Source organism: Lycium ferocissimum, chromosome 3 (assembly GCF_029784015.1).
Source record: "Lycium ferocissimum isolate CSIRO_LF1 chromosome 3, AGI_CSIRO_Lferr_CH_V1, whole genome shotgun sequence".
NCBI lineage: Eukaryota > Viridiplantae > Streptophyta > Magnoliopsida > Solanales > Solanaceae > Lycium > Lycium ferocissimum.
This window is the reverse complement of record NC_081344.1, coordinates 8,880,098-8,903,201: the sequence shown is the minus strand read 5'-3', so window position 1 is coordinate 8,903,201 and position 23,104 is coordinate 8,880,098. Positions and strand designations below refer to the sequence as shown.

The following is a 23,104-nucleotide window of genomic DNA, read 5'->3' as shown; positions in this document are numbered from 1 at the left end:
ACTTTATAAGGCTTCGTTTCGTTGCATCCGTCTCTTGTATAAAGTATTAAAAATAAAAAAAGGATAGGCTAAATACTGCTAATATATATATATATATATATATATATATATATATAAAAAAAAGTAGAACCCGCCATCTCCAAACTCACGAAAAAAAAAGTGGACTTCGTATTAACAAATCAATCAATAACAACAACATATCCAAGTTGGATCCCACAACGCGAGGTCCGGGGAGGGGTCAAGTGTACGCAAACCTTACCCCCTTGGAAGGTAGGGACATTTCCCAAGCACTTACTAAAAGAAAACGAGAAAAACAAGTGAAACAAGGGAAAAGAGTCAGATACAGACAAGCAAATCAAAACCATGTGAAAATGAGAAATAGCAAGAGAAAGGAAGTCATGATAAAATAGCAAAGATAGACAAGACCAACACATAAAAGCAGGATAAAAGTACTCCTAATCTGAGAAAGGAAACCTGTATTCCCGCCTACCCTCTTACCCCGATACTCGACTCCACCCCTCCTATCTTACCTGACATGTCCTCGGTGGCCCCGGAGTAATGCCGTATGTCCCGCCGAATCACCTCTCCCGGAGCCTTCTTTGGCCTACCCCTCCCTCTCTTCCAAGCTCCACCACCGCCATTCTCTCCACCCCCTCACTGCGTCGGCGCATCTCCGTGTACGTGGCCGAACCACCTTAACCTCCCTTCCCGCATCTTATCCACCATGGGGAGCCACCTCCCTTAACACGAATCACTTCATTCCAAATTCTATCTCTCCTATTATGCCCGCGCGTCCGTCTCGGACAAAGTGAACCCCCCTATATTAAAAAAAACAATGTAAAAAAAAAAAGTCATCCCATATTAAAAAATCAAACAATATTCATGTAATTTTCAAAGTATCCCATTAAGTCAATAATGATGAATTCATTGCCACATGCGTATCAACCCATTAGTGGGAGCAAATGAAATTATTGTACAGCAAAAAACATGGACCTCATATTATTGCTTTTCTTCAAAAGGTTAAGTAGTCAAACCATACAATTTTCTTTCTTTTTTTATATTAGCACGAGATCTAATCTAGATATTAAAGCGTTGTATTTCTTTGTTCCACCATGTCATTTATTTGTTATGTTTACTAAAATAAATATACTTAAAATACTTATATTTAAAATAAGATAGAATTTAATTACTTTTTCATTTTTATTCTTACTCTAATAAATGTGAAAAGAGATTAATGTCGTAAAAGAAAAAATGATATCAAATGGAGATTAAATAATGAATAATGTAAATTAGTCAAATTATAATTTTAATTGACGTTTCCTTAAAAAATCATGCAAAAGACAACATGACAAGTAAAATGAGCTAAACCAAGAATATTTACTAAAAATAAAAAATAGTAGTTCTTCGTTTAAATAGAAAATCAAAATTTCTACTTTGTTTTGTTGTAAACATGTAAAATTAATTTAATAATTTGAATTAGAATTATCCAAATCAAAATTTGATAAAAAATAATAAGTGTTTTACACCTTTAAATTAATCGAATTAAAATTGAAAGTATTAACTGATGCTTAAATATTGCTATTGTTTTATCTCAAAGAAAAGAAAATAGTTTCCTTTTAAACAAGTCTTCTCTTTTAAAAAGTATTAATAAATTTTTGTAGACTTTATATTCGTAGCAAACACTAATATAATAAAGTTTTGGATACGGAGCACAAACTACAATGTTATATTAATCGTGTTTTGAACATAGTATATATATATATATATATATATGCATAAAAACAGTGCAAACTAATAATGTCAAAAAAAAGGGCACCCCATATTAAAAAATCAAACAATATTCATGTAATTTCCAAAGTATCCCATTAAGTCAATAATGACGGATTCATTGCCACATGCGTATCAACCCATTAGTGGAAGCAAATGAAATTATTGTACAACAAAAAACATGAACCCCAAATTATTGCTTTTCCTCAAAAGGTTATGTAGTCAAACCATACAATTTTTTTTATTTTTTTTATATTAGCCTAAGATCTAATCTAGATATTGAACTGTTGTATTTGTTATTCTGTCATGTCATTTATTTGTTATGTTTACTAAAATAAATATACTTTAAAATAAGATAAAATTTAATTACTTTTTCATTTTATTCTTACTCTAATAAATGTGAAAAGAGATTAATGTCGTAAAAAAAATCAAATGGAGATCAAATAGTGAATAAGGTAAATTAATCAAATTCTAATTCTAATTGACGTTTCATTAAAAACCCATGCAAAAGACAACATGACAAGTAAAATGAGCTAAACCGAGAATATTTATCAAAAATTAAAAAATAGTATTTCTTCGTTTAAATAGAAAATCAATTTCTACTCTGTTTCGTTTTAAAAATGTAAAATTAATTTAATAATTTGAATTAGAATTATCCAAATCAGAAGCAGGAAGCAAAGAATGAAGACAAGAATATAAGCTATTGATTTTTCTTCTTCGATCACGCTCACTTGCATTATGATTAAGCTTCTTCACCGTCTGATCAGGTTGATAATAATTATCACCACCCTTAATAATCTGATGATCAAATTTATTTGAATCACTTGAATCACAGCGTTGAAGTATTTTTTGAGATGATGATGATGATGAATGAAGGGCAACAGCTGAATTTGATGTTTCTACATGAGCAGGAGTGTATAGTTCCTCCAAAATCCATGAGCCAAAGTTATAATTAGAAAACAAAGGAGATGGAGGAGAAATGGCTAGCATTTTGCTAATAATACTCTGAGGACTAATTTTCTTCTAATTAATACTCTGAAGACAATTAATATTGACATCACATTTATAATGAGAATCTATACCAATAGCTTTGATCAGGACATACCTCAGCATACTAGTGAAATAAATTAATGCTTAGTTATTTTAATTTCTGTTTGGTTTCATTTTCTTTCTAACAATAATAACAAGCAATAGAGTATTGTGTAATTCCAGGGACAATGTTTATTTACGTAAAAAATGTATACGCTTTTAAGGCTTGTTGCGTGTGGGATCACGAGCCTTGAGTAAGATTTCACTCATAAGCTCAAGAGGTGCCATCAATTTTAAGGATTACTTGATTATGCAAGGTTCTCTAAGCAAAATATTGAAGAACCTATAGAAATCAAGTAGGGAAAAGGACATATATGTCCGGTCGGTCATAAATAATCTCACCCTCTAATCCAATTTTTCCCAAACCCAAATTATACCCACTAAACTAATCCCATCCATTAACCAAAACTTAAATAAGACAATTTTCAAATAAAAACCCAAACACAAAAATGTTTGAGGCGATTTTTATATATAATATCTGTCATTTATGTATAAAATATGTATTAGTACCTATCTGTAATGTATAAAAACTGTATAAAATATGAATCACTAAGGTATGTATCATTTTTGTATATAATATGTATCATTTGTGTATATAATGTGTATCGGCACGGTGCAAATCGCCCCGTATAGAATAGAAAATTGTATCAGTTTTATATATAATATGTATCATTTTTGTATAGAAAGTGTATATATAATTTCAGCATGTGTATATAAACTGTATCAGTCTTGTATAGAAAGTGTACCATACGTATAAAACATGTATAGTAGAAACCGTATCATTGTGGTATATAATATGTATGTATATGTAAAAAAAAATCATATCATTATTGCATAATATGTGTATAATAAATGTATGATTAACGTATAATTCATGTATAATAAATGTATGATTAATTCCAACATATGGATATAAAATATATAATTCTTGTATATAAAGTGTATATATAATCAAACATATGTATATATGCTGTAGCAGTCTGGACTGTTGGGCCGGCCAGCTTTGGCATTATTTTGGGCCGACCGGCCATTTTTTGGGATTATTTTGGGCCGAACGGACTCCTAGGGGTATTAGGCCCAAATATTGACCAAATGTGACAATACTTTAGGCCATTGGACACATAGTGTCCTTTTGCCAATCAAGTACGCTACAAGTTCTTAAAATTATTAAATCTTGTTGTCAAGTATTACCGCCGTCGTCCACAAAGTACCTATTAATATTCTGATCAAACTTAATGTATATGTGATTAAAAAAAATTAAATATATGTATATTTTTGCAGCTGTACTCATTGTCTCAAAAGATAATGATATTCAACATCTGCTGACTTATAATTATGAATTCACCTCTATTTTTGACTAAAGTATTTTTCTTCATTTATGACTACTATCCAGGATTTTATATATATATAATATGTAGGTTTAGTAACCCTAATATATATATATATATATATATATATATATAATATTTATATAATATATATATATATATATATATAAAATTCAGAACGTAACTCAGTTACTAGCATTTGAAATCGTGTCTAGGATCTAGAATATGTAGTTCAAATCTTGGCTCTATTTCTGCTACTATCTACCTTCTTTCTTTTCTGTGTCTGTAAAATATAGTGTTGAGACAATCATTAACTCAACATTGTTGATGTTCTTTTTGTAATTTGTGTAGTTAATTCAATTGTTATAGGGAGAAGTCTTCCCTACCGGTAGGTGGAATTACCACTGTATATCACACACCAGGCCACGTCACCAAGCACTTGCACTCAACTTTTATAGAAATTGGCAATTGTTCAATTCCCACGTAGATTTTGAGGGTCGTGCTCCTCTAAATCGACATTCTCAAATTCTCTTACATAAATCATATGCAAAGATAGACTATCACATCCTTATGAATTGCACATATATTAACAATAATTATAACATTAACTCGCGACTAGTGCCCGTGATAACCAAGATCGACTTTTATAGACAACTACTAAAGATCAAATCAAATTACTCAAAAATATTTATTGAATTTGATCAACTATATGTTTTCCAAAGTTAGGAATTTAGTATCCAAAGCAATTGATGTTCATTTAATAGATACTCCTAACTTATGGAAATAGTTATTTAAAAAAGCAATTAGATTTTAAAAAGCAATTAGCAAATATAATTATTTGCTTAGATGACCACTAACAAAGTGAGGTCAGGTACGAGTACAAGGTATACTTCAAGGGTCACGCACAAAGTCGTCATTGCCAAATTAATAAATTTGCTTAATAAAATGGACGATGTGCAAAATTACTTCCAAGAAGGAAATTAAAGCGGATGAGCAGATGCTCTTCAAAGACGACAGAGTAATAGATCGTGTGGAATTTCGTAAATTGCACATAGCATACCATGAAGAAACATTTGTCTTTTCTAAATTCTTATTAGTTGTTGTTTAACTTTTATGCTAAATCCAAGTTTAACCAAGTTTATCTTGACCAATCCAAAGAAAAGCAATCGAAGACATCCTGACGAAGAGCTAAGATTATAAGGTGATGCTAGAAGGGCCCAAGAATTCAAATACTACAAGGGACGAATAACAAAAAAAGGATTCCTGGAGCTAAAGGAGTCAAAATAATGCTACAACTCCAGACAAGTTAATTCTTTAATAAATTTGTTTCAGCGACAAATAACGAGTGCTAAATACATACAACTATCACTTAACCATGAATAATTAATGTATAAATGTACTGGTTGAAAAATGCACCCAGGGTTAGTTTACATGACCGGATACTCGATAGGTCCAGAGGCTCCATCCAGCTGGCATCCACTCTTATCAACTTGGGTTACGTCTGCAGACATCGATCATAGTGCCGCAGTATGTATGCACGTTGGGGCTACAGAGAGGTCACATCACCTGTACTTTAGGGTTTGATAAAGTCCAACTTTGACTTGTATAAAGATAGCTTAGGATAGAAGGAAGGGGATAATCTTGTTCATGCTTTTGTAACCCTATCCCTCTTTTCTCTCCAAAAAGGCAATATATAAAAGTTCGTTCATTACTCATTTAGCTTCTTATGAATCACTTTCTAGCATTTTTGTTCCTCATTGTGCCTTACCTGTACGCACTATTACTCCGTACCGGACTCACAAAAGAGTTCTCGGGATTGATCCCTATTGCTATGCCCAACAACCCAAGATCCCTGTTGAAATCGAAACTTGTCAAGACAGGAGAGGAATAAATCCATCGTGCCTTAAACTCAAGGAACTCATCGTAGTTGATGTGGGAATTTATAACAAGTTTCGTACAGATATAAGATATTGAATAACTTTGGATGTAATTATAAGTAAAAATATGTACCCAAACCATGACATTTTACACATACATACTAAGTCTTATTGATACATGCACACTGGTTCAGTAACCCATGAACCTTTTAGACCACAATTTGAAGATTTTTTTGGAACAAATTGAAAAAATCTTATGAGAAACGCATGATTACGATCTAAAATTTTGTAAGCTTTTGCCAACGTTAACTAGGCGATAATCTAATTTTTTTTGTAGTGTTGAAAAACATATGAGCAATCATCAAAACTGAAACTAACATTATCCGGAAGAGTAATGTCCTAAACGCTATATTTATACAACTTTTAAAAGAAGAGACAAAAATCTAAATGAGAGCCTAAAAATGAATAACTGCCTAAATTAACCCATTACCGGTCCATAGTAATCCCAAACTTGGTCCACAAACAAAAACTTCCTGCTGTATTGTCACCCAAACTTCTTTTGCCAAAATCCAGAATTTGAGAAGCAATTTTTGGAAGTAAACGCATCTTCTCTATCTAGTCTTCTGGCAATAAAAACTGACAGATTAATAAGATTTTTTTTGTTAAGAATTATGTCCAAAATGGTGGCAATAAAATTGGACCAAGTACTCATCGTACCAACTTAACTTAAAACAAAAATAATTTTGTAAACTATTTGGATACACAGATTTAACAAAGAAGAAAAAAATGGAAAAGATTCCTGGCTGATGCGGTGGTGGAGTGATTATATGCTTGAGGAATTAGGTGGCAGAGGCGGAGCTAGGATTTTGAGCTTATAGATTTTGGATTCTAGAAAAGACGGCATACTGGTTTGGATAAATTTATACATTTTAAGTTAGATTTTTGAACACAAACACAAAGTATGGGCTAAAACTACTGAATTCCGCTGAACCTATAAGTAAAACTGTAGCTTTGTCCCCTGTTGGGTGGTTAAGTTTGTATGAGAAATTTAGCTTGGATGAGTGAGTCAAATGGCTGAGATGTTGAGTTGGGGCAATGAATTGAGTGTACGGTGCAAGTTCTGGGAAAGAAACTCATATGCTACACAGGCTTTCCATATTGGATATATTTGTCTTTGGCATAGTTAGCAATGGAATAATTGACGTTCAATTGGACTACACTGAATTCCAATTTGTGACATGACGATTTTGAATTAAAACATCTCGACCATCCCACTATCACACAACATTAAGACTTCTTTTTTGCCTTTCCACATTAGACTCAACGTGCCGTTTTGTGCCTCCTCATCCCTTCTTTTTCAGAAAGAAACAAATCTTACCTATATTATCATGACTAGTGATAAAAGTAAAGTAGAAAATTAATTAATAACAAATTGGCTACTAGTAAATAATTAGCAATAACTAACCAGTGCGAGTAGTAATAACTAACACTAGTCCATATGAAAGACATATGTCATGTATTTATTGAATTAGCTTCTGACTTCCGGAACTCCTACGCCAAAAACCGTTGCCTATTATCGCCAATTGCCTACCAATAGTTCCTCATGAGCCAAACCCATTCATCAAACAAATTACAGTATTATCAACAACATATAAACATAAGAAATACATAATTCCTTAATAAAACAACAAATAAAGCAGGCAAGTCCCCACATCTTAATGAAAAAAACTAAAACTCTTACAAAAGCCACGAAATAGTATTTAAAATTTCACGAGCCAACTACACTACACTACACTACACAACATTTAAGCTTCACTCAACTGGAATCATAACTTCATTAGTCTTAAATGGAGGCAAAGTCCATGGAGGATTATACCTAGCCAACTCAAACTCCCCAACAATCTTATACCCATCTCTCTCCAAACATCCCTTCAAATTCTCCACTTTCTCTTTCACAACTCCATCACTTGCATTCCCACTAAACTTCACAACCCCATACTTCCTCTCCCCTTCTTCAACAATCACCACTCTCTCATCCAATGGCTTCGGCGCCTCTTCAGCTTTGTTATACTTTGCTGGCAAAATAAACTGCATAGTCACAACACTCTTCTCATCATCACCAGCACTCTTAGTGACGACTGGTGCAGTCATCGCGATTTTTTCTTGGGGTGATTTAGTGATTACGGGAGCAGTCATGTCGATTTTCTCAGGCTTGGAGTTTTGGGGATTACCCAATGCTCCTATGTAATTTGCTAGTACCATGAATCCACCATCTTTGTTGTTTTTAAACTCGGTTGGATCATATGTGACTTGTGCTATAACAGCTGATGGGTATTTACGGATTTCGTAATCAGGTGTAGATTGAATTATTTCGTATTTGGGTGTTTCCACAGTGATCTTTCCCAATATCATGCCCATTTTGCAGAGAATTTAGTGGATGAAATGGCTAATTAGTTTTTGAAAATAGAATTTTGAGAGAAAATATTGGCCCTGAATTTTTGTTACTTATAAAGGGAATTATGGGACTTGGGAAAGGGGTTATGATTGCTACAAAATGAATGGCGGTTGATGAGGCTAATATGTTGTGGAGTTTGTTATGCCACGATTGCACCATAAGTTGCTAGAGATTAATGTATAATCTATTACTCGTTTGCTTGGACCCAAAGAAAAAGAAAAAGGGCTAAGGGCTTTTTCCCCAAACATACTGCCCAACATAACAGTTTTCACCATACCTGGCCCAAAAAAGAATTTCATTCACTGTAGCCCAGTAATATACAGTTAATGTATCTATATTGTATAAATAAAATAATGTATAACTATGTACATATGATGTACAATTATATATAACAGTGTAGATACACCAACCTCATTATACAATGTAGGATACAAGTGCAAATATACCCCTTAATTTTGCGATTTAGAGCAGATATACCCCTCGTTACAAAAATGGTGTATATATACCCCTGCCGTTACAAAATAATGCAATATACCCTTTTTGCTAACGGGAGTTTTTAAAAAAAAAAATCATTTAGGTTATTTTTTCATTTAAAAAATGTCACGTGACTTTAAAAAAAGTCTACCTATTTTTTTTTTTTTGAGTAGACATATATTTCTAAACCAACGCTAATTTTTTTTTCTGGAGTGTCAGGTATAATTCGTTTAAAAACAATATCTCTGTGTCTTTAAAAAAATAAGTCTACCCATTTTTTTAAACGAACCAGACCCAACCCATCAGAAAAGAAAAATTACTATGGGGCTTTAGAAAAGTATGTCTACTAAAAAAAATGGGTAGACTTTTTTTTAAAGTCACGTGACATTTTTTTAATTAAAAAATAACCTAAATGATTTTTTTTTAAAAACTCAGTCAGCGAAAAGGGTATATTTGCACCATTTTGTAACGGTAGGGGTATATTTGCACCATTTTGTAACAGCAGGGGTATATATATACCACTTTTGTAACGAGGGGTATATCTGCTCTAAATTGCAAAGTTGAGGGGTATATTTGCACCTTTGCCCTACAATGTATAAACATTATTCAACAATGTATAAGACATGTATATACACTCATACACACTATTACATAATACTCATACATTGCTATTAATGTATCTATATTGTATAAATAGAGTATAATGATGTATATATGTTGTATAATTATGTATAATGTGTGAATACTCCTATTATACACATTTATATTACTGAAAAGACATCATTTAACCCCTGAACTTGGCATGAAAACTCAGTTTGGAAACTAAACTTAACTTCTATTTATTTACCCCCCTTAACAACTTACGATTTAATTATCTTCCCCCTCTAGTGGCCCAGACCTGGGCGCGTGTTTGACAGCGCCTCACCCGCGCGTTAATTAATTTTTGTTAACGTTTTTTTTTTTTTTAATACAAATCGACTGGGGAACGATTATAATTCGTTCCCCCTTTTTAATCCCAACCCGACCCACCACCCTTTAGAACCCTAAGTTCAACTTCATCTTCATCTTCATCACCTTCAATCGCCCCATTTTTTTTCCCCATTCATGAAATTCTCTTGCTCACACCATTGCTCCTTCATATATGTATTCTTCCTCCACGAAATTTCTCCATCAAATTTCTCCTCCAAATTCTCGTCCATAATCACTCCGTGTTCTAATTCGAAAATTTTGTGGGTTCATAAATGTCTCAAGGTAGCCGTTCATCTCACGTAAAATGTAATTGTGGCACCATTGCAAAACACCTCACTTCATCGACTCCTAGTAATCCGGACGGAAATTCTACAAATGTTCGAGGCCTAAGGGCAATGCTTGTGGATTTGGGAATGGGAAGATGAATTGTTTCCGAGATGCGGTGGAATAATGTTCAAAGTTTGACGTCGTTGTTAGATGCGGTCAAGATCGAAAGGGACAAATTGCAAGAAGAATTAATTGCTATTGAGGCTAGACATCTAAATGAAGTTAACAAAATGAAGGAGGAATTAATTGGCTTGAAGAGTAAAAAAGAATTTGACTTGAAAAAGTTCTAAACTTGGAGGAGAAACTTGCAAATACAAGGATGTTGCTTTTGACTTCGTGGGGAATATTTATTGGCTTTTTGGCGGCTTCGTTAATCAACTGAATTTATGTTGTTGTATGTTGTAATCGCGTAGTAGGTAATGTAAGAACTTTATGGTCTTGTTGTAATGTAAATGTCATGGAAGAACTTTATGCTCTTGTTGAAGAATTTTGTTGTTATGGAAAATATTACCTTGAAAATGATAGCATAAGTCGAGAAATTTTATAAATTACTTTAAATAGAGAATCTGGAGACCTAATCTATCATTACTATCTCCGGATCCTCCTTTACATGAACAAAAAAAAGATGCGGTTCTCATCTAAACATGCCTTAAAACACAACACATCTCCTATCCCTAATCCTAAGAAGATCAATGAAGGCTTTCCAATCTTCGAGCGAGGCGCGTGTATACGCCAACCTTGTATTTCATATTATACTCATGATCGTCGTAATGGAACGTCCTTGTCGGTGTTTGGAAGAAATTCCAGTATGTCAGTTGGAAGGATCTGTAAAAAAAAAAAAACATGTTATTACCAAAAGAGGTAAAAGAGCAATTGAAAATATATAATACGACAAGACTTACGAAATCGTCTTTTTCGACGTACGATTTCGTCAATTCTTTGTCAAAACATGCGGCCATTTCCATTTCATCCATCTTAGATGAAGGGCCGCCTTTAATGTCACTATATGTGTTAAGAGTTATTTGAGTTGAGTGAAAGTGAAATGGAAAGAAGGCCTATTTATAGTTGAGTTGAGTTATAGTGTTAGTGTGATCAAGTACTTAATGATGTCTCGGATTCATTGGTTTTGACCATCACTCCCAAGTACCAACTACCATCATTTACTAACTCGGATTCAATGTGTTTGACCCACAATGTGATAATGCATTTACTTGCATCCATTCAATGCGTTTTGATCGCTCAAATGTGTACACGCTCAACGTACATGCCTTGAAATGTGTAAACATTTGCTCAAATCATTCGTATTTAGTGTTATACACAAAATTGATGGATAAATTGGCAGCTTCTCTATGCATTTAATGTCACGCACAACACCAGGAAATCGTGAAATGCCACAAAACCAGGAAATATATTAAAAGAAAATTAATACGCTTAATATTTAGTTATGCCGGATCCTATGAGACTTTTAGTTGTGTTTAACTAAAAGTCCGCCGGAGAAGCGAACTTTTAGTTATGTTTAGTCATGCCGGGTCCGGCGGTACTTTTAGTTATGTTTAGTTATGCCGGTAGGGTACTTTTAGTTGTGTTTAACTAAAAGTCCGCTGAGGGAAAATGCGTACTTTAGTTATGTTTAGTTATGCACGCTCGTCTTCTCATATCGTTTCTTATATTGCTGTATTGTTCGGTTATTAGTATTAGGAAAACTTAATACATTGATTATGTTTAGTTATGTTTAGTTATGCCGGTACTTTTAGTCAGTGTTTAACTAAAAGTCCGGAGGCGAACTTTTAGTTATGTTTAGTTATCCGGGTCCTAGGCGTACTTTTAGTTGTGTTTAACTAAAAAAAGTCTAGGGGGCAGACTCTTTAGTTATGTTTAGTTATGCCCGTCTGTTCTCATATCGTTTCTTATATTCTTCGTATTGTCCGGTTATTAGTATTAGGAAAACTTAATACATTGATTATGTTTAGTTATGTTTAGTTATTTCGGTCCGTGCAGACTTTTAGTTGTGTTTAACTAAAGGACGTCCCGGAGGGCAGACTTTTTTTAGTTATGTTTAGTTATGTCGGTAAATGACATTTTTAGTTGTGTTTAACTAAAAGTTCACGGGAGGGGGCAGACTTTTAGTTATGTTTAGTTATGCCTGTCTGTTCTCATATCGTTTCTTATATTGCTGTATTGTCTGGTTATTAGTATTAGGAAAACTTAATACATTGATTATGTTTAGAATGTCACTACAGGGCAAAATTGCAGTCACAGCTGCTTAATATTCCAACAATAGAATGTCACTACAGGGCAAAATTGCAGTCACAGCTGCTTAATATTCCAACAATAGAATGTCACTACAGGGCAAAATTGCATCAGTTTCTTCAAAATTGATAAAGCCTAAGTGCATATTTGTTTGACAAATGTACATCATCTACCATAATTGTTTTACTAAAACAACATTAAAATCTCGATCAAATACCGCTCGCATAACAAATAACCATCAAAGACATAAAATCGCAAATACAAGCCTTCCATTTTGTTTGGCAAATGATGAACTCGTTTTGACTTAAAGAGTTCAACTCAGCGGCTTTTGGCCCTTGTTCTCATTCTTTTTTGTCCACTCATTGTCAAGACCTTGTTGTGTCATAGCCGGACTACTTTTCCATTTTAGTCCTCCGGTCTTGGTTTGTGTTGTCCAAGACTACTGGAATGACTACCGCCGAATTCATAGGCATGGTTGGAGTCCGATTTGCCATTCCAGTCGCATTAGCAAAATAGATATCCATTAGGCTAAATAGATCTCCATTAGGCTAGATTGTTTACAGTAAATGGTTAATGAGGTTGCAAACTTACATTGACAATTTTGAAACCACTTTGGGTCTGAAGCACTCCCATTCCCACAACTCTTGGCCTCTTAAAGGGTGCCCCTCTTCCAGTAACTGATGCACTTGCATCAGAAGCCTAAGTCACATTTAAGGTGTCAAACACTTAGAATTGTAAAATTGATTAAGTGGTAATTTAACAAGCTAAGTAATACTGTGATGTAGACGATCTCCGTACCCCTTCCAGATTGAAATCTTTACTTGTACCATGGCCTAATTCATATTTTTTAGTAGTTAGAGTCAATGTAAGATCGTAATATTTAATCAAGTAGTAAATAACAAGGAGAGTTTTTACCGTTTGGTAGAACCTCTTGGTCTTCCCCTTCCTCTACTTGGTTGGGAATTACTTGGTACCGTAGAAGAACCAACACTTGACCTTGTTGAACTAGTACTTGTCCCTCTCCCCGCCCTTCCTCTCCTCTCTCTCCGCATTGTGGATTCATAGGACAACCCTTCTTATTGTGACCCTTTGCATGGCACAAGCTGCGCAGTCATCTCAACACCTCTTTTTGTGACTTTCCCCCGTCTTGTTTTCGTCCGCTCCTTTCTTCTACACTTCCTTGGCCTACTCCGGGCGGCTTTTTTAATCTCAGGTGGGAGGACAGGAGGATTGGTTGTCTTTGGCCACATTGCCATATTAGTAACAGGTTGAATGAATGAGTTGTATGTTTTGAGGTAAGTGTCCTTAGTGTACCAATGTGCAACATAGTCAATAGGTTCCAATTTTCTGAAATGAAGTGCAGCTATGGCATGACAAACAGGGAATACCTTTCAAGATCCAAGATCTACAAGTGCAAGTATTGCCGTTCGCATTTACTATGAATTTATTACCCCATGCCTTGACCTCAAAGCCATATTCACCATTCCATTCAAGAGTACACTTCATTGACTTTGATGTGTTCTCTTGCAATACCTTCAAAGCCGTTGGTCGATGTTTGTTATCCAAGTCTCGGTAGTAAAACTCTCTTAGTTGTCCTACCCTTCTCATCATTTTGACTCTAATTTCCTCGAAGCATTGTGATAATGGTCTTGTGCCTTGCCCCAAAAATCCAGAATTAAAACTCTCGGCCATGTTGTTGTCAACACTATCACAACAGCCGAGGTATTTAAAGTAGACCTTGGACCACCTATCTATGTTGTAATACAACAAATCTCCATTTATTCCATCACCTAACTTCTCCTCATGAACATCACTATCAAATTCTTCTTCTTCACCTTCCTCTACCACTACATTGTCAGACTCCTCAGATTCACTCTCACTTTCTAAGTCGGAATCATCATCATCATCACCGCGTAGTAGAATGCGCAGGTGTAGCGGCAGAGTCCGAAGGCCCACCCAAGGGTTCATCAAGCCTCTTCAAACCCTAAGCCTTCACTACCCCCAAATGTTTGACTACCCTCACCGCCCCTACCTTTTCATTTATATCTTCACACGGGGTTATCAAAAGTGAAAGAAAGATTCCCCACCCACACGGGGGTAATAGGTGGAAGAGCGAGGGGGACCACAATAGGTTCCTCAACAAGATGAGTCGAAAAATTACAACAATATCTCCGTTTTTTAATTGAGGTGCAATACCAATAATGTCCCTATCACTTTTAACTTCTACTACAAATCGACATTTAGGTGGTCTAATATATACACAACAAGATGAAACATTATAACCGATTTCTTTAACATAGTAAACAAGCTCAAAATAAGAGAATTTATCAAGATCAACATCAAAATAATCTGTCACACTACCTCCAACATACTTAATACGAGGGGTTTTTTCTAAATTACCTCCGTGGTTAAACCTCGCAGTCACAAACACATCGTCCATTTTCTTCACAAAACCTAAAATTGAAAAACAAATGAAAAATTACAAGATTCGCACATTTACACCAAAAAAAAAAAGAAAAAAAGAAAACGAAGTTAAAGATTAATTTTTTGCAACGTAAATCGAAATCTAGACAAACCCTAACGAGAACAACAAGAATCGTGTACCTTTGTGGCTAACTAATCTTCAATATCACTCGTAAACGACAAGATTTACGTATATTTTTGGATTTTAACTTTGCAATGATCGGTTTGTGGAGGTTTGGTTGTGTAGTGGAAAGGGGAAAACGACGATTGGAACCGTGGTCGGGGTTTTGTTTGGGATGGGTAATTTTAATTGGGGGTGGGTCGGGTTAATTGGGGGGGTCGGGTTTTATGTGGAAACGGGTAAAAATAAGTTGGGGAATTAATAAATGACGTGGACCAATTAGCTCGCGCGTGTCCAACACTACCCAGCCCTCAACTGGTCTGGGCCACTAGAGGGGGAAGATAATTAAATCGTAAGTTGTTAAGGGGGTAATAAATAGAAGTTAAGTTTAGTTTCCAAACTGAGTTTTCATGCCAAGTTCAGGGGTTAAATGATGTCTTTTCTCTTTATATTATAAAACACCATCCAGCCACCAGTACACCTCCACCTTAACACCATAATCACCACACACACACACCAAAAAAAAAAAAAAAAAAAGAAGAAGAAGAAGAAGAAGAAGAAGATACCGAAGTCCAATGATTTGCTATTGAACCTTCTCGATTTTAGATTTAAGGTTCCTTCTCTCTGAGATGGAAACTATCCATCCAGCCAATCTTATTTTATTTGAATTAGAAAGACCTTGAATTTGGATTTGTAAGCATATCCAGGTGGAGAAAAATGAAAGAACGAACAAAAAAAAAAATGAAAATATAGAGAAACGGGGAGATAGATACATTTGCAAAGGAGAACAAAGAGAAACATAGAGGGTTGGCTTAAAAAGAAAGAATTGATTAATTGGAGACAAAACCACGTTCCAGAGAAGTGGAGACCAAATTTAAGAAAACTAAATGACCGAATGATTTTATCCAGTAAGAAAATGATAATTGGGTTAAAAATGGTTAGTTAGATGGCCAATGGAAATGGGCTTTAATTTTTCCAAAGAAAAATTGTACTCTCCCTTGGTTTAATTTTACTTTAAATTTTTCCAAGTTCTTGATTTATATTTAAAATTACATTACATAAAGAAAAAGCTCCCTCTATTTCATTTTCGTTCAGATTATTATTATTGATGTTTTTTCATCTCTCCTTGAGCCGAGGATCTATCGGAAACAACCTGTCTATCCGTCACAAGGTAAGGGTAAGGTCTGCGTACACTCTACCCTCCCAAAACCCTACCTTGTGGGACTATACTGGGTATGTTGTTGTGGTTGTTGGTAAATAAGCAAGAAAAAGTGTCCTAAAATTGTAATCTAGGAAACACTATGGGGGTGAAAGTGAGATGGGTGGCGTGGGATGGGTTGGTCAAAAAGTGGGGGTTGGAGTAGACTCTGAGTTTGAAATTTCACTTATGAGCTCTTCATAGTTTATACTAGTCCACTTTGGGAGTGAACAACTTGTTTTATTTCTTCTAATTCTTTTCACTATAAAATTGAGTTGGTGGTATATCAAGAAGAAAAAAAGCATAACAGCTCAATAGAAGAAGGAGTATTCAATTGCAAAGATTGTGTACCACTAGCAAGAAACAGGTTGATAGATATATTAGTTCGTATGTTTTCTATATAGATAGGCTTATGACAAAGTCCCAAAGGAGATTCTATGGAAAGGCTTGGAGGCAAGTGGTGTAACTATGGCATACACTAGGGCGATCAAGGACATTTATGATGGAGCCAAGACTAGGGTAAGGATAGTGAGAGGAGACTCAGAGCACTTCCTGGTTGAGATGGGGTTGCATTAGGGTCAGCTCTTTGCCTTTTTTTATTTGCCCTTGTGATGGATGTTTTGACGTGACAAGCTCAAGTTGAGGTGTCATGGTGTATGTTATTTGCAGATGACATAGTTTTGATTGAGGAGACTCACGGTGGATTTTATGCTAAGCTGGAGGTTTGGAGACATACCCTGGAATCTAAAGGGTTCAGATTGAGCAGGACCAAGACAGAATACTTGGAGTGCAAGTTCCGTGAAGTAGAGCATGAGCAAGACGTGGCAGTGAGGCTTGATATCCAGGTTATTCAAAAGAGAGGAAGTTTCAATTATCTTGGGTCTATTATTCAAGAAAATGGGGAGATTGATGAAGATGTCACACATCGTATTGGTGCGCAGGTTGATGAAATAGAGACTCTCATGAGAAGTCCTGTGTGATAAGAAGGTTCCACCAAAACTTAAAGGTAAGTTCTACAGAGTGGTAGTTAGAATGACTATGTTGTATGGGGAAACGTCTTGGGCAGTCAAGAACTCTCATGTTCTGAAGATGAAGGAAGCAGAAATGAGGATATTGCGGTGGATGCGTAGGCATACGAGAAAAGAAGTAATTAGAAGGGACAAGGTGGGGGTGGCTTTCAGAGGACAAGATGCGGGAGTCGAGGCTGAGATGGGTTGGAAATGTGAAGAGGAGATTTTCAGATGGCCCTGTGCGTAGGTGTGAGAGGTTGGCTATGGATAGTTTCAGGAGAGGTAGAGGTAGGCCGAAGAAGTATTAAGGAGAGGTGATTAGACATGACATGACGCAGTTTCAGCTCACCGAGGACATAACCGTAAATAAGAGGTTGTGGAGGACATGGGTCAGTGTAGAAGGGTAGTAGGTAGTTGAGCATTGTCACGCTTCGTATATTTCTTGTAGTTTTCTTGTCCTTTGATTTATGTTATTATCTGGTGTGTCTTGTACTTCGACTGTCGTATGATTTTGTGGTAGTTACATTATTGTTGCTTCTTTCCAAACTGCTTTGTCATGCTTTAGTTAATATTTTGTCATTGCTTCTTTACTTTTGCTATTTCCTTTTCCGTTCTGCTTTTATTTGCTTTTCTCTGAGCTGAGGGTCTATGGGAAACAACCTCTCTGCCTATGATAGGAGTAAGGTCTGTATACACTTTAACCTCTCGAGACCCTACTTGTGGGATTACACTGAATATGTTGTTATTGTTGTTGTATTCTATATAGACAGGTTAAATACGAGTTGAACACGAGCGCATCAGCTAGGTTATACAAATTTAGGTTCAATTTATCACCACTTATTGTGATGATTTGAGGTATAATAAAACACAAAATAGAAAATTATTATGTTTACTCACACGTAATATTTATATTAAATTAAATAACTTAATGATAAAAGTAACATATATTGCATTTATTTGCGTGATGCAAACATTAGTACTCACTCCGTCTCAAATTATCTATCATGATTTTTTTAAAATAGTTATTTCAAATTATTTGTCATTTTAGAAGCTCAAGGCAAAATTATTATTTTTTTCCTCATTTTATCCTTAGTAGTAATTATTTTTGAAGACTACAAACACCTTAATTATGGAGAGATGATTCATAAATAGAATAGATATTCAATTAAGAGAGATTATATCTTAAGACATAAATAAGAATAAAACTAGTCAAAAACGCTCCTAATTGATATTTCATTAAAGGCGTGTGAAATTGAAATACAACAAATAATTTGAGACAGCAGAGTAGCTAGTAGGGCTGTTCACAGTTTTGGTTAAAACCAAAACCAAACCGAAAATTTAACCAAACCGAATAAAAAACCGACATTTGGTTTGGTTTGGTTTGGTTTGGTTTTAAATTTGAAAAACCGATAATATTTGGTTTGGTTATGGTTATAGTAAAAAATAACCGAATAAATAACCGAACCAAACCGATAATTATATACATAAAATTTATAATTATTTATATGTATAATATTAACTTTTCATAAATAATTAAAGATATTTTATACCTTTTAATTATTAATTTAATTTTGGTCTACTTATTTTTAAGGCCCATGTCTTAAAAGAATATGTCCAAGTCCAACAATCCAAGCCCAACTCTAATAAGTCGTAAGATAAGGGTAAAAGTAAAAATCCTACTATCTCCTTTCATTTTACATTCGCTAAAGATGTCTTTCCCACACAAAGTTCGCCCTTGTGGGCCGTGAGGAAAAAAGAGCTTCATAAGAAATTTCGTTAATGTAGAGTATAATATTTGAATTGTCGCTAGTCATAAATTAAAACCGAACCAAACCAACCAAACCGACAATAATTATGGTTATTATTTTACTTGGTTTGGTTATGGTTTTAGACATTTAAAAACCGACTAAAGTTATATTTTAACCAATAACCGACCCTAAACCGAACCATGAACACCCCTAGTAGCTAGGAGCAAAACTTTAACTCTTTACAATAAAATTTCGCAATTAAAGGGTTAAATCGTACTTTTATTAAACTAAAAGGACCTTTACTAAAAGTCCTTGTATTGTCCAGCTATGTCCCACACAAATATTCAAATTTCAAACTCATTTCTACGTAGTCCAAGAAGTCAAATTAAATCTAACCGTTAATCCAGTAACCGTTCCCCACATATCTCTCTAAACCCTAAAATAATTCAAATTTCACTATAAATATTCCCCCCCTTTTTCCCGTCCCTACACACAAAAAATAATTCTTGCTTCTTCTTTCAATCTCTGAATTTCCCAAAATGCGTGAAATCCTTCACATTCAAGGTGGGCAATGTGGCAACCAAATAGGTGCGAAGTTCTGGGAAGTCGTATGTGCTGAGCACGGCATTGATTCTACCGGGCGATACGATGGAGATTCCGATCTCCAGCTCGAGAGAATCAATGTCTATTATAATGAAGCGACATGTGGAAGATTTGTTCCTAGAGCTGTTCTGATGGATTTGGAACCTGGTACTATGGATAGTATTAGGTCTGGTCCTTATGGACAGATTTTTAGACCTGATAATTTTGTTTTTGGACAATCTGGTGCGGGGAATAATTGGGCTAAAGGTCATTATACTGAAGGAGCGGAATTAATTGATGCTGTTCTTGATGTTGTCAGGAAGGAAGCTGAAAATTGTGATTGCCTACAAGGTTTGTTTCTCAACCTGTCCTTTAAGCTGAAAATTCACTTTTTTTTTTCTTTCTTTTCGGAATCATGTTTATACATAGAGTTGTTACAAATTTCCAGAATGTTTTCCGTTTTTCTTTAGGGACAGTTTGTCCCGTTTCTATTTAGTTTGTTGATATATATCTGTCCTGTTTCCCTAGATTTAGCTAGCCTTTGTACATAGATTCCGAATTGTTTTATGAAAAAAAAAACTGATTTGGGTGAAGTTTGATTTGAATTTGAAAATGTGTTTGGAAAATTTTTCAGAACATATATTTGGGCCAAAGAGAGGCGTCAAGCTATTTTCGAAATTTTAATTTAGTTCCAACGGTCATAATTTGGGCCAAAAATCGGTCTGAAGCTAGTTTTGGGATTTTAAGATTTGGTTTCTAAAATCTCTCAAAACATAGATAAATTGTATAAACATACAGATTTTTGAAATAAAGCTTCCAAATTCATTGACGGTGTGGAAGCCAAAATTTATATATAACATATACGCTTGTTATGGAGCCAAAATTAACTTATGTAATGTATATTATACGTATATGTTATGTATATTGTGTATATGTTATGTCTACAATATGTTTATTATATGTATATTTATACTTAATACACTGAACCTATAAATTTTTTGCCTATTATGTATTTGGGAGGTCCAAATATGTAATTATCCCTTTCTATTTGGCTTTGTTGTTATGGATATGGTTGTTTTCAGAGATGTACATGTTTTTTGGGTTTTGTAGAATGTGCTTTAATTGTGGTTTTTATTTTTGTTTTCAGGATTTCAAGTGTGCCATTCATTGGGTGGAGGAACAGGGTCTGGTATGGGTACTCTTTTGATTTCCAAAATCAGAGAGGAATATCCGGACCGAATGATGCTTACATTTTCAGTTTTCCCTTCCCCTAAGGTCTCTGATACCGTCGTTGAACCTTACAACGCTACTCTTTCCGTTCATCAATTGGTTGAAAATGCAGATGAATGCATGGTCCTTGACAATGAAGCTTTATATGACATTTGCTTCAGAACCTTGAAGCTCACCACTCCAAGCTGTAAGACCTTAAAGCAATATATATCTAATAAATTATGCACTATGTCTTTTGGGAGAAAATAATTAGGCCACGTAGCCCATATTTTGAGTTTGTTACCTGGTTTAGTCCATATTTGTATATAAACACCTTTTATACACTTCTATACAAGGTTGATACATTATGTATAATGCTTTCCCCCCGGGTATAATGTTGTATATTGTATATTGGGCTGCACGATGTAATATTTTATGTTGGGCAGTATATTTTTGAAATTTTCCATATCTATTTCCTATTTCTTTATCTGAAGCGTTTGCTCGTATTTACATTGTTGTTGTCTGTTACACTTGATGACATTCACTGATTTATATTGTTTGATGGAACAGTTGGAGATTTGAATCATTTGATATCAGCAACAATGTCTGGTGTTACCTGTTGTTTGCGATTCCCTGGGCAGTTGAACTCTGATCTCCGTAAGCTGGCTGTGAATTTGATACCATTTCCAAGGCTCCACTTCTTTATGGTTGGATTTGCGCCTTTGACTTCCCGTGGTTCCCAGCAATACCGAGCATTGACAGTTCCGGAACTTACACAGCAAATGTGGGATGCCAAGAACATGATGTGTGCAGCTGACCCTCGCCATGGACGATACTTGACTGCCTCTGCTATGTTCAGGGGTAAAATGAGCACGAAAGAGGTTGATGAGCAAATGCTCAATGTGCAGAACAAGAACTCTTCTTATTTTGTTGAGTGGATACCTAACAATGTGAAATCAACTGTTTGTGATATCCCACCTACCGGACTTAAGATGGCATCGACTTTCATTGGTAACTCGACGTCAATTCAGGAGATGTTTAGGCGTGTAAGCGAACAGTTCACTGCTATGTTTAGGAGAAAGGCTTTCTTGCATTGGTACACTGGTGAGGGAATGGACGAGATGGAGTTTACCGAGGCTGAAAGTAACATGAATGATCTTGTTTCGGAGTATCAGCAGTACCAAGATGCCACTGCTGATGAGGAGGGAGACTATTATGAGGATGAAGAGGAAGCTCAAGAGGATTAATTTGAAATGTTATTGGAACTTCGAAATATGGATGAAGCCAAACCACAACTTCCAGTTGATGTTTCTTTGGCTTTGAGATGTAGTAGTGCTCTTCAAACTGCAAGCTTTTAATATCTTGTAATATTTCAATTTGCTATGGAACATGCAATTCTGATACGAGTGTTATATTGCTTGTCTGTTTGTAATAGTACTTAAATTGCTGGCAATTCAGTGCTGCTATTATGCTCTACTTGCAGTCATACCTGCTGCTTTGCTTTTGGTGTTTATTTTCTTGTCCATATATTGCAGCAACTCATTAAGATTTGTCAGTGTTAATTATTTAGATTACTCTAATGGCGGATGAGGATATTGCACTTGTGAGCATTGTCCAAAATTCTTAGTAAAACGTCATGTTGCTCCAACTGTGTTGCGTTTTGACTCAATTTAATTTCTCAAATATACGAAGGAACGATAACTTGAAAATTCAAACATATTTGAAGAGGGAAATGGTGGACATATTTGAAGAGGGAAATGGTGGACGACATTGTAGGATATCCTAATGGAGAGTTTTCCCCCTTAGAGAAAACTCATAGATTTTTGCAACCTTTGAGATGTTCGTTTTTATCTTGTATAAAAACTGTATCCTTTACTTAAGTAGCAAGGGTACCCTTTTGCCGCAAGAAGGTTCTTCATTCACAACTCACCTCTCCTCCACTTTGTCAAGCTCTCTATTTCAAAATGATTTATTTAGTACTAATTACGTCTCAAAAGCATAGTGGAAAAAAAGGTATCAGAAATCCACCCGCGTACCACCACTATTAATAACGGACACAAAATCACTGGTTTAAGCGTGCATTCCTCTGTAATCTTATGAATTCTTGAAGCTAAAGTAAACTCACCTGAGATACCGTACTATCACTGGTCAAAACATGCATGCTTTGGTCTCACGAGCTATCTTTACAGTTCTTTAAGGAGGGAAAGGGATTATATAGTAAGCCTGGCGATTAAATT

The 23,104-nt window shown here is 35.1% G+C and overlaps 3 protein-coding genes across 3 annotated transcripts; 2 read left to right on the top strand and 1 right to left on the bottom strand.

Moving 5' to 3' along the window:
* Positions 1–7,678: 7,678 nt before the first annotated feature.
* On the bottom strand, positions 7,679–8,604 carry LOC132049588 (heme-binding-like protein At3g10130, chloroplastic). Its single transcript, XM_059440454.1, has one exon. The coding sequence runs from the start codon at positions 8,477–8,479 to the stop codon at positions 7,874–7,876; it is 606 nt and encodes a 201-aa protein (XP_059296437.1). The 5' UTR covers positions 8,480–8,604; the 3' UTR covers positions 7,679–7,873.
* An 8,370-nt stretch (positions 8,605–16,974) lies between these two features.
* On the top strand, positions 16,975–17,575 carry LOC132048659 (uncharacterized). The gene is made up of 2 exons (XM_059439360.1): positions 16,975–17,163; positions 17,306–17,575. The coding sequence occupies exons 1-2, from the start codon at positions 16,975–16,977 to the stop codon at positions 17,573–17,575; spliced, it is 459 nt and encodes a 152-aa protein (XP_059295343.1).
* A 1,999-nt stretch (positions 17,576–19,574) lies between these two features.
* LOC132049587 (tubulin beta-2 chain) lies at positions 19,575–22,343 on the top strand. The gene is made up of 3 exons (XM_059440452.1): positions 19,575–20,009; positions 20,806–21,075; positions 21,438–22,343. The coding sequence occupies exons 1-3, from the start codon at positions 19,616–19,618 to the stop codon at positions 22,112–22,114; spliced, it is 1,341 nt and encodes a 446-aa protein (XP_059296435.1). The 5' UTR covers positions 19,575–19,615; the 3' UTR covers positions 22,115–22,343.
* The last annotated feature ends 761 nt before the right edge of the window (positions 22,344–23,104 follow it).

Excerpts from the sequence above, each read along its gene's own strand:
- LOC132049588 (XM_059440454.1), bottom strand. The coding sequence starts at position 8,479 with ATGGGCATGATATTGGGAAAGATCACTGTGGAAACACCCAAATACGAA.
- LOC132048659 (XM_059439360.1), top strand. The coding sequence starts at position 16,975 with ATGTTATTTGCAGATGACATAGTTTTGATTGAGGAGACTCACGGTGGA. Across the intron at positions 17,164-17,305 it reads CAGTGAGGCTTGATATCCAG|GTTCCACCAAAACTTAAAGG; the intron begins GTTATTCAAAAG and ends TGTGATAAGAAG.
- LOC132049587 (XM_059440452.1), top strand. The coding sequence starts at position 19,616 with ATGCGTGAAATCCTTCACATTCAAGGTGGGCAATGTGGCAACCAAATA. Across the intron at positions 20,010-20,805 it reads AAATTGTGATTGCCTACAAG|GATTTCAAGTGTGCCATTCA; the intron begins GTTTGTTTCTCA and ends TTTTGTTTTCAG. Across the intron at positions 21,076-21,437 it reads GAAGCTCACCACTCCAAGCT|TTGGAGATTTGAATCATTTG; the intron begins GTAAGACCTTAA and ends TTGATGGAACAG.